The sequence below is a fragment of the Saimiri boliviensis genome, chromosome 19, assembly GCF_048565385.1.
Source record: "Saimiri boliviensis isolate mSaiBol1 chromosome 19, mSaiBol1.pri, whole genome shotgun sequence".
NCBI lineage: Eukaryota > Metazoa > Chordata > Mammalia > Primates > Cebidae > Saimiri > Saimiri boliviensis.
Window position 1 is genome coordinate 25,072,164 of NC_133467.1, and position 12,192 is coordinate 25,084,355.

At 42.0% G+C, this 12,192-nt stretch overlaps 1 protein-coding gene across 1 annotated transcript in view; it reads left to right on the forward strand.

Annotated features, from left to right (window-relative positions):
* Window positions 1–12,192, forward strand: part of ADCY10 (adenylate cyclase 10) — an 88,857-nt gene that overhangs the window by 38,880 nt on the left and 37,785 nt on the right. Inside the window, exons 14-18 of the mRNA XM_074389674.1 lie at window positions 457–649; window positions 1,628–1,714; window positions 5,724–5,998; window positions 7,801–7,937; window positions 11,275–11,406. Coding sequence (XP_074245775.1) covers window positions 457–649; window positions 1,628–1,714; window positions 5,724–5,998; window positions 7,801–7,937; window positions 11,275–11,406 — 824 coding nt within the window. The remainder of the gene's footprint in view (window positions 1–456; window positions 650–1,627; window positions 1,715–5,723; window positions 5,999–7,800; window positions 7,938–11,274; window positions 11,407–12,192) is intronic.

The following is a 12,192-nucleotide window of genomic DNA, read 5'->3' on the forward strand; positions in this document are numbered from 1 at the left end:
GGAGAAACAGGTCTGAGTGTACACGGAATTCTCACCTGTGTGCTGTTGGTAAAGGGCAGATTGCTAGGCAGAGAGTGGCAAGAAAGGACAGAATGAGGCTTTGGGTGTCTTATGTGTCACATAAAGGAGGCCTGGGTTCATGTCTTTAGGCAATAGGAGCTCCCAGTCAGAGGGTCATGATCCTGGATGGGGGTGGTGGCTTGCTATTGTGGTAGTATAGGGTGGCAGTAGGACTAGAAAGGAGAGAATTAGCTAGGTTAAATTAATCAGGGCTTAGGAACAGGAGAATAAGGGAGTATTTCAGAAGGAGCAATAAAAAACCATTGCCAGATAGCTTGGAAAATCTCCATCATTACAGCTGAATATGAGAAGACAGAGCTTTCCTTCAATCTTTATTATTTTCAAAAAAAATATATTTAAAAACTCTCTTCTGATTCTTGATTTTCTCACAAACAGGATTATTGCCATTGAATTGACTAAGATCAGCTTCCATCAGACTTTGCATACCATCCAGATGCTCATAGCCAGTGTCCTAGGCCTGGACACTTGTAAACATTATAAAGAACGGCAGACCAACCTTCGAAATAAAGTCATGACACTGTTGGATGAAAAGTTCTACTGTCTTCTTAATGATGTTTTCCTTGTTCAGGTAACTAGCTAGTTTTATACTTCTGCACAAACAGCCATGGGCAGGCACAGCAACTCCTCCCTGGTGCTTTGTGACTTAGCCTCTCTTTGGTCTATATATCTGGAGTATTCAGATGGTGAGTAAATGGAATCCTCTTTGGATGTGCATCCACATTCTTGACATATTAGAGGTATCTAGAAATACCACGGTCAAGAAAATCCAAATGGCCATTTGCTGACTCATTCTTTTCTTACCTTTCTATCATAGCTACCCTATACTAGCTACTCTGGGGAACAAAGTCAGTCTGTTCCTACAAGTGATGTCAATGCAGGCTGTGCCCTGCTTTTTCCTGAATTATCTAACATAGGGGTCCCCAAGCCCTGGTGCCAGATCATGGCCTGTTAGAAACCAGACCACACAGCAGGAGGTAAGCAGTGGGTGAGCAAGTGAAGCTTCATCTCTATTTATAGCCGCTCCTCACTGCTTACACTGCCACCTAAGCTCCTCCGCTTGTCTATCAGCAACAGCATTAGATTCTCGTAGGAGCATGAACCCTATTGTGAACTACGCATGCAAGAAATATTAGACTGTGTGCTCCTTATGAGAATCTAATGCCTGATGATCTGTCACTGAATCCCATCACCCCTAGATGGGACCATCTAGTTGCAAGGAAACAAATTCAGGGCTTCCATGAATTCTATCTACATTATGATGAGTTGTATAATTATTTCATTATATATTACAATGCAATAATAGAAGTAAAGTGCACAACAAATGTAATGCAACTGAATCATCCCCAAATCATCCCCCTTGCCCCAGTTCATGGAAAAGTTATCTTCCACAAAACTGGTCCCTGGTGCCAAAAAGGTTAGGACCACTTATCTAACACATGAGGACTTTTAAGACACAGACCAGTTAAGCGTTTTGCCCAAAGTTGCACAGCCAATAGTTTCCTTTGCTATTTTCCCATACTCAATATTCTCAAAATTCTTTGTATAGTTCCCTATTTCTCGGGAGATTTCCAGGATGAGCACCTTGAAAAAGCAAAAGCAGTTGGAAGTATTGTTTATGAAGATCTTGGAGCAGGTAAGAGCATCTGTGGGTCAAGAAGTTGGGGGAATAAAACTGGGCAAATCACCACAAAGCCAGGTGGTTTGAGGGGTTCAGACCACATTGGCAAGAGGCTTCTGAAGTATGTGAAGGCTTTATCTTAAAGTGCTTCATTGTCCTCCAACCTCCCAAACCTCAAGCTAAAGGTCTGTTTAGAATTTAGATGCCTTGAGCCGGGCGCGGTGGCTCAAGCCTGTAATCCCAGCACTTTGGGAGGCCGAGGCGGGTGGATCACAAGGTCGAGAGATCGAGACCAACCTGGTCAACATGGTGAAACCCCGTCTCTACTAAAAATACAAAAAATTAGCTGGGCATGGTGGCACGTGCCTGTAATCCCAGCTACTCAGGAGGCTGAGGCAGGAGAATTGCCTGAACCCAGGAGGCGGAGGTTGCGGTGAGCCGAGATGGTGCCATTGCACTCCAGCCTGGGTGACAAGAGCGAAACTCCGTCTCAAAAAAAAAAAAAAAGAATTTAGATGCCTTGAAAATAGTTATTTAACATTACTCCTAGGAGTTTGACCTCTCTCAGCACTCCTTTTTTTTCATCCTTTGCTGAGATGTAATGTACCAAAGTGGTTACATATGCATGCTCTGTAGTCAGACTACTGAGGTTTGAACCCCTAGGCCTATCACTTGCTACTTGAGCAACCCTGAGCAGTGACTTACCCTCTCTATGTTTTTGTTTTATCATCTATCAAATGAAAGAAAATAATAGTACCTAGCTCACAGGGATGTAAGGTTTAAATGACTAAATTATATGTAGAAACACTTAGAATAGTGCCTCTTTGATGAGAAACACTCAACCAGTGTTAACTCTCTCTCTCCCAGTAATCTCATGACTGTCTACTCTACGTTGATCACCAAATTTTCAGTCTCCACGCCTCTTATAAACACCAGAACCATATCCCCAAGAATCTTCTATATATTCCCCTTGGATGTAGTGACTCATGCTGAGTTGAGTGTCTAATGCCAAATTCATATTTTTACTATAATGCCCTTTCTTCCTTATCCTGATCCTGATCCTTGATTTCATTAATAGCAAATTGTGCCATCCTGCATCACTTAAAGTTATTCTTGCCTTCTTTTTCACCCACATTCCCATATTTACTCACTGCCAAGACCTACTATTTTTACTTGAGACAGTCTCTGGAATCTTCTTGTCCTCTCTTCCTATTGCCATATTTCAGGCTCTTATCATCTTTCCTGGACTATTTCCATAGATTTCCAAATAATCTCTGTGTTTCATACCTCTCCACTCCAATTCATCCTTCGTATAATTATCAGAGTACATGCAAATCACACCAACCCATACTTTATACTCTCCAAGTAAGTCCCAGTGGTAATAAGATAAAAGCCAAAAGATTTCCTTTTAACCTAGAGAAATGCCACTCATCCTTCAAGGTCACCTCTTTGGTGAGAACTTCCCCAGATCACTAGGCATGACTAATTCTTTTTCCACCAGGCTTCCATAAAGCTTTGAATACATTTCCTGATAAACTATACACTTGATACTATTATGGTATGTTGTCATTCATTACATGTATATCTGTTTGTCTCTCCCTCAGGAAATTGTGAGCTTTATTTTTATTTATTTATTTTGAGATGGAACTTCACTCCTGTTGTCCAGGCTGGAGTACAATGTCATGGTCTCAGCTCACTGCAACCTCTGCCTCCTGGGTTCAAGTGATTCTCCTGCCTTAGCCTCTCAAGTAGCTGGGACTACAGGCGTGCGCCACTACACCTAGCTAATTTTTGTATTTTTAGTAGAGACAGGGTTTTACCATGTTAGCCAGGCTAGTATCAAATTCCTGACCTCATGATCTGCCCACCTCAGCCTCCCAAACTCCTGACCTCATGATCTGCCCACCGCAGCTGGGATTACAGGCATGAGCCACCGTACCCGGCCTGCAAGCTTCTTAAGAACAGAGAGTCTCTTAACATTTCTGTATCACTATTGATGAGCAATGTGCCTGGTACATAATAAATGATCGAAATAAATTTGTGGCATTGTATTATACTTGTAATACAGTCTTCTTCTCCGCTTCAGGTCATAGGCAAGAGAACATCAGTAGTTTCTAAATATCAGGCTTTAGACTGTTTGCATCACAAGTATTTACAGGAAGCTCCTTTTAAAATATGGATTTGAGAGTTCTAACTCTGAAGACTAAAAAAATAGGATTTGGATTGGGCCTAGGAATCTATTTAGTTGTTTACTTTTGTTTTAAAACTTTTCAGTTAGTACTGAAGAAGAATCTTGTTTGGAAACCGCTACTAAGGTTGTGCTTTCGGTGCTGACAAGTCTTTGGACCATTAACTATCTGTGTGACCCTGGCCAAATTACTTAACCTCTCTGTGCCCAAATTTTCTCAGGAAATAGATTCAATAGTACCACTTTATATGGATGTTGTGAGGATTAAATTAGTTAATTATATAAAGAGCATCCTGGAGTGCTTGGAACAAAGTACAATGTAAGTGTTGGCTTTTTTTCACATTAGAGAGAACCCAATCCTCATTTTAAATTGGAGGAAACCAGGCCAATGTTTAATTATTGAATTCATGGGGTTTTTTGTTCATGCTTTATTCTCTTCAATATATGAATTATTCATTAGCAAGGCTATCCTAAAATTAAAACTTACATTTCTATCTGCCCCATCTTTAAAGATACCAGTGAAAATCAAAACAATGTAGTGCTAACCTCCTCATTAATTAAACTGTTCTCAGGGTTAGTCAAGGGCTAAGTATTTGGTGACAGAATGGGACTGTAGGAGTAGACTTATGTGTATGTGAACAAGGCAGGTTGTAACACTTTATAATGACTATCAAGCACAAAGAGAAAGAATGGGCTAACCCAATCTCTTCTCAGAGGGAAACAAAAAGCAGGCATTAGCAGTCAGGAGCAGTGAGAACTGGGGAGAGGGTTTTCTCCATTGTGACATCATACACAGTGGTAAGGCAGAGCCTGCTACGCAAGTGGTTGACCCTAAAATGTAGGCTCCATGTTTTGTTTGAGACTGTATTCCCACTACTTAGAACAGCACCTAACCCTAATAGATGCACAATAAATGCTAAATGAGTGAATAAATACTTCAGACTACTTAGGGAAGGGTAGTGTATATGAGAAAAGGACACATGATCTGTGTTTTAAGTGTAACACATACTACAGTTCAAACTAGAATAGCATCAGCTGCCCACAGGGTGAGGACTAGTTTCATTTAGCACCTAGCCCAGTAGGGGTGGTCAGTAAGCATGTGTTGAATACATGTTGGGTGAATAAATGTCAAGTAGATTTCCCCAGGAGAACTTCATTGTTCAATAGATTTAAATGACTCGTGATTAACAAATCAGTTCTTTTTATGTAATGGGCACTTTCAGTTGGCTTTTGCGAGTACCCCTAAAATCCCATCTATCCTACAAATCTGCACTATCTTTACACAAAGTTTTGACCAAGTAACAGTCCATTCCAGCCAGCTCTGTCCAAATAGCCACAAATTCTAAGTTAATGGAATATAAATTAATGCAAAGTTACCGGAAAGTAAAGATTGAACTAGCCGGGCGCGGTGGCTCAAGCCTGTAATCCCAGCACTTTGGGAGGCCGAGGCGGGTGGATCACAAGGTCGAGAGATCAAGACCAACCTGGTCAACATGGTGAAACCCCGTCTCTACTAAAAATACAAAAAATTAGCTGGGCATGGTGGCATGTGCCTATAATCCCAGCTACTTAGGAGGCTGAGGCAGGAGAATTGCCTGAACCCAGGAGGCGGAGGTTGCGGTGAGCCGAGATCGTGCCACTGCACTCCAGCCTGGGTAACAAGAGCGAAACTCCGTCTCAAAAAAAAAAAAAAAAAAAAAAAGATTGAACTTAGCTAGTGTTTTCACTGCATCATAAGCAAACCACAAAACTCAATGGATACATACGCATACCCGTACACATGTAAAAAAAAAAACCTGACATCCTATAGTGTTTCTATTTCTCTATCCTGTCCAGACAGTGAAAGAGGAAAGGATTATTTTTATCATTGATGAGGCCCAATATGTGGATCCGACCTCCTGGGCATTTATGGAGAAGCTTATCCGGACTGTTCCTATCTTCATCATTATGTCCCTGTGTCCCTTTGTTGAAATTCCCTGTGCAGCTGCCACTGCCATAATGAAGAACAGGAACACCACCTACATCACCATTGGTCCAATACAGCCTGAAGACATCTGCACCAAGGTCTGTCTTTACCTCAATGTAAGCAGCATCCCCAACGAACTGGACTCGTAAGTAACCTCTTTCTATTCTGAACTCTTGACATGTGCATTCATTCCCTGGGTCCAGACTTCATCAGATTTCTTAGTGTGTGTCTTGAAGTGTGTATTTCAGTATCTTTTCTGGCCCCACCATTTGTTTTTGTTTTTGTTTTTTTGAGAAAAAAGTCTCACTCTGTTTCCAAGGCTGGAGTATGATGGTTCAATCCTCTTTCGCCCAGGTTCAAGTGTCTCCTGCCTCAGCGTCCCAAGTAGTTGGAATTACACACATGTGTCACCATACCCAGTTAATTTTGTATTTTTAGTAGAGATGGGGTTTCTCCATGTTGGTCAGGCTGGTCTCGAACTCCTGACCTCAGGTGATCTGATGCCTCAGCCTCCCAAAGTGCTGGGATTACAGGTGTGGGCCACTGTGCCTGGCCAGCCCCATCTTTTATAAAAATTATCTTTTCTTTTTTTCTTTTGAGACAGGGTGTCGCTTTGTCACCTAGGCTGGAATGTGGTGGTGCCATCATGGCTCACTGTAGCCTCAACCTCCTGGGCTCAAGCCATCCTCCTCTCTCAGCTTTCCAAGTAGCTAGGACTACAGGTGTGCACCCCTGGTAACTTTTTGATTTCTGTAGAAATGGGGTCTCGCAGTGCTGCCCAGGCTGGTCTTGAATTCCTGGACTCAAGCAATCCTTTTCTCAGCCTCCCAAGATGCTGAGATTACAGGCATGAGCCACTATGTTTGGCCTGGTCCTCCTTTTGAATGGGCCATTCATAATGCTTGATAGGATAGATGTTGCTCACCTTTTCCATGTTGTCTCCCTGTTATGCCTTCTCAAACTCTGCTTAGTGGGTTTATTTCACTTTCATCCTGGGGGCTCTGGGTATACTCGCTTGAACATACAGTGACTAAGAGCATTGTCATGGGCAAGTGACAGGAAAGGCAAACTGGTAAGCCTTAAAGACCACAACCTGCAACTAAGCAAGGTCTTATCTGGCTGACAATGGTGTGGTCTGGTATTGGTGTTCTCTGGCAGATGTGGAAAGCTGATTCACTGGTGAGTTGTCTCTGAGCTTTTCAGTGATTCCTCTCCTGGGGTCTTGACAGCAGTCACCTTAACAACATAGACAGTGTTTCTTCTTTAGCTGGCTGTTTACAGCTCATCTTAGTATCTGCAATGAGGTTGTTGCTTCTGGAAGAAAGGTGTCTTGGACAAAGGCTCATTTAAGATAACTCCAGGCACAATTTGGCCTTTTTTTTTTTTTTTTTTTTTTGAGACAGAGTCTTGCTCCGTCACTGGAGTGCAGTGGCGGGATCTTGGCTCACTGCAACCTCCTCCTCCCAGGTTCAAGTGATTCTCCTGCCTTTTTGTATTTTTAGTAGAGACGGGGTTTTACCGTGTTAGCCAGGATGGTCTCGATTTCCTGACCTCATGATCCGCCCACCTCGGCCTCCCAAAGTGCTAGGATTACAGGCATGAGCCACCGTGCCTGGTCTCTCTCTGTTTAAATTATATAAAACGCATATATCTTTCCAAAGCCAAAAAGGTACATCCTTAGTCTTGTTTCCCTCCCTTATCCTATAAGTAACCATTTGGATTTTTGGCTTATCCTTCCAATGTCTCTTTTAAAAAATATAAAGTGTATGTACACTTAATGCGTTCACACATAAGTGAAATAAAAAGCAATGCCTCAAAATGGAAAACAAACAGAAACAAACAAAGAATGAGAAGAAATTATTTTCAAGTGATTGAGAAGACTCAAATGTTTTTCCTTCCTAAAAGATGTATCTTCAATGTAAACAGATTGCCTTGTTTTCACTACAGGTACCTGGTGGAGAAAAGTGGTGGGATTCCATTTTACTGTGAAGAATTGCTTAAAAGCCTTGAACATCACAATGTACTCATTTTCCAACAAATGGAGTCTGAGGAAAAGACAAATATGACCTGGAATAGCCTGTTTGGTAAGTCCTGTGTCAATGGTTCTTTTTTACTCTGTTCTGCATGGCTTAAGTCTTCATTCAGAGAAGGTAGGAAGAAAGGGCTATTCCATAGGCTGCTTCCTGTAGAGTCAGAGGGCTCTGGGGAACCAAGAATTATTGGATCTGATATACCAGATTTTAAGAGAACTTAGCATTGCCTGGGACTCACTGGACTGGGCTAAAGAATGCATAAGTATGGTCAGGCATAGCAGCACATGCCTGAATCTCAGCACATTGGGAGGCCAAGGCAGGCGGATCACTTGAGATCAGAAGTTCAAGACTAGCCTGGCCAACATGGTGAAACTTGTCTGTACTAAAAATACAAAAATTAGCCAGGTGTGGTGGTGGGCACCTGTAATCCCAGCTACTTCAGAGGCTGACGCAGGAGAATCACTTGAGCCCAAGAGGCGGAGGTTGAAGTGAGCCAAGATGGTGCCACTGCACTCCAGCCTGGGCAACAGAGTGAGACTCAATCGCAAAAACAAAATATGTAACTATAGTAGAAATGACAGAACATTGACAAATATTAAGGTCCAGAACTGAAGGCCAGCTTCATTATTATCTTCAAAAAAACCTTTCCTTTCTTGCTAGAGGTAAAATTTCTACTACAAAGTAAGTTATCAACAAAGATCCCATGCTATAGAAATGTACACAGGAATGAAATATGAAGTAATGGCATGAAGGAGACCATTTGGAATTTTTAGGAAAATAATTTTAGTGCAGGGAGAAGGGTGGGGGCCAGAGAATGGGGTAAGAATACAAGATAGAAAGTAGAGGATCAAGGCTATAGCAAATGGGGCAAAGGCTGACAACAGGTGAATCTGAGTGAAGAGTACACTGTTGTCTATCACACTTTTATTTCTTTCACACAATTGAATTACATTATGAGATTATCCTATTTATTTATTTATTGTTTAATGTTTGTCTCCCATTAGAATGGGAGCTCTGTGAGGCAAGGAGTCTTGTGCTCTCCTGAATCCCCAGTCCTAGGAAGAGTCCTAATACCTAGAGGCACTCAGTCAATACTGGTTGAGTGATGGAAAGAATAATTGTGTCAGTGCTAGGTCCTGGAAGGAGAAATAAGCATAAGAGAGCATGGACCACATTGTACCTTTGAGCCCCACCCTCCTATTCCCAACACACACACACACACACACACACACACACACACACACACACACATGCACACACACAACCCCTTTTTTGGTATGCTACCCTACCTTGGCTTCCCGGACCCCATATTCCTCCCATTCTCCTCTCTCACCTCTCTGACCAGTCCTCAGATGTTCCTTGGCTCTCTTCCTGGGTCTACTCCTCCTGGGAGGACATTCTTCAAGTTCTATCCTTAACCCTCTCCTTTTGCTAGCTTTCTAGAATTAGAAACAACTATTTCCCCAGTTGTTTTCATTTACTCATCATTTCTCAGCCTGTGTGTGTGTGTGTGTGTGTGTGTGTGTGTTTCTCCAACCCTAACCTCACCCTTAATTCCACACTCATATTTCCAATTGCCCATTGAACTATTCCACAGATTCCCTTGCACTTAATACATCTAAAACTTCATGCATTATCCTCCCTTCTCAACCACCCCTCCCTCTGTACTCCATGTCTCTGTCACTTCTATCACTGTCTTGTTTAGGCCTCGTTTCCTCCATATCTTTAGTACTTGCTTTCTCCTTGCTGAACCACTTACCTGGTTCTATCCATCCTCACTTCTTGACATTCCATTGTCATAGCTCCTTACATACATAGTCTTCCCTGTCCTAGTCTCTGGCCTTTCCCATACGCTGCTTCCAGTGCTACCTTCCTAAATATGGCTGGTTGGATTACTACTATCTCCTGTTTGGAAATCTGTGATCTTTCCCTGTTATCTATAAAGTCCAGTCTTCATAGTATGGGGTTTAATGCCCTCCATGCTCTGTTCCCAAACTAACTCCCCGAACACATAGCACTTTAGCCACGTTGGGCCACTCCATTCCCCTAACTCGCTAAGTACTCTGAGGCTCCTGTGCCTTTGTGTTGGCCTCTCCACCACTTTCCTCTTAGAATATCTCTTCATCCTTCAAAGATCAATCAAAATACTACCTCCTCTGTCAAGCCTTTCTGAATCCACCACGTCTGATTTAATTGTTATTTTCTGTTCCCTCAACATGTTACTCTTTGCTTTTCGGTTCTTAAGTAACTCATCCTGGTGTTATGATTAGTTACTTATATATCAGTCTCCATAGATTTTTAAGCCTCTTGAGGGCTGGAAGCATGTGTTATTCATGTTTATAGCCTTCACTGGATATGATGCACAGAAAGTCCTTAATAAATACATCCTGTATTGAGTTGAAATCTCTGATGCTTACTGTTTGTGTCCAGTCACATGGCACTCATTTACTGCCTGGCAGTCTAGCTCTTTGTGTACATGACGGAGAGCTCCAGGAAATAAGAAACTTGGTGTTATTCACCTTCCTATTTCCACTTCACCTAGCACAGTCTTGCAGCTACCAAGGACATGAATGGCTGATGGAAGAGAAAAATCATGCATTTTGGAGTACCAGGAAACCAAATTACTAGGCACATTTACTATTCAAACTTCACCATTTAAAATATCTTTCTGATAGCAGCCATGTCTTAATTAGAGTACAGTGCCCCACAGAATGTGTTCGTATCTGAGTGTGGGTATGTAAATCTATACATACAAATATATGTTACTGTATACTGTAATATGTTCTGATAATCTGTGAATCAAATGTTTGTAAAACCTTATATCCTATGGAAGACATCAATAGTTAGTGCCAATTATTTAGGTTGGGCAGGGTTAGCAGAGGGAGACAAAGCATTTTTGAGTACATCTAAATTTTCATAAATCAGTTTTACTTAAAACAGGGTTTCCAGGGGCCCGGTGCGGTGTGGCTCACACCTGTAATCCCAGAACTTTAGGAGGCCGAAGGAGGCAGTTCACTTGAGGTCAGGAGTTCAAGACCAGCCTGGCCAACATGGTGAAACCTGTATCTACAAAAATTAGCTAGGCATAGTGGTGGGCACCTGTAATCCCAGCTACTCGGGAGGCTAAGGCAGGAGAATCACTTGGAACTGGGAGGTGGAGGTTGCAGTGAACCAAGATTGCACCACTGCACTCCAGCCTGGGCAACAGAGACTCCATCTCAAAAAAATAAATAAAAATGTAAAAACCCAACGTTTCTAGAATATTTGATGAGCCAGTATACATCTCTGCCCACGCTTCCTCACATGAGATCTGTCTCAAAGTTCATTAGAAAATCAGACCTTGTAAGACAGAATAATGACTCAATTTTTCTTCCCTTTTGTACCCCAGGAGACACTTTCATTAAGCCCACAGAGAAGTTAAAAATGTTTACTTCCCATAGTAATAGGAACTGTGAAGAAGTCTGTCACCTTGCAAGTGGGGTCAGATTGAAAAATATGTCACCCCCAGAGTCATTAAAAGGTAAGGAAATCTGACCTGCTATTTATTTTCTAGTTCGTAAACTCCACTTTGGCTTTCTCTAGAATGTCTGTTTTTAAAAGGAAAAAGAAAAACAGCAACATAGGTTATTTGTCTGTTTGCTCTGTACTGCCTGAAGCAGTGAGAAGGCTTCAGGGTAGGCTTGGCTTTTCTTCTAGTTAAGAGCCATCTCTCCCCCAGATTCTGGGATCTGCATAAAAGAATGAAGTATTGTACATTTTCAATTCAACAGAAACCAAATAATGAGGGAGGAAAATATAATACTGAGATATTTCCTGCCATCCATTTTTATGAGAAAGAAATGACAAGAGTTTTATATGAAAGATGTATTATTATTCTTTTAAAGAAAAATGATTTTCAAGGAATGTTTTAGTATGAACTCAACTCTAATTCCTGCCATCCATAAGTGACTTTAAATGTTTAGAAAGATGGCCTAGGGACATCTCAAGGTCCTCAATCTTTAAAAGAGTGGCATTTATGTTTTGTTCACTGTGTCTACTAATATAAGAAGGTGGTGGCTCACACCTGTAATCCCAGCACTTTGGGAGGCCGAGGCAGGTGGATCACCTGAGGTCAGGAGTTCAAGACCAGCCTGGCCAACATGGTGAAACCCCGTCTCCCCAAAAAATACAAAAAATTAGATGGGCATGGTGGAGAGTGTCTGTAATCCCAGCAACTCAGGAGGCTAAGGCAAGAGAATCACTTGAATCTGGGAGGCAGAGGTTGCAGTGGGCCAAGATTGCACCATTGCACTCCAGCCTGGGCAAC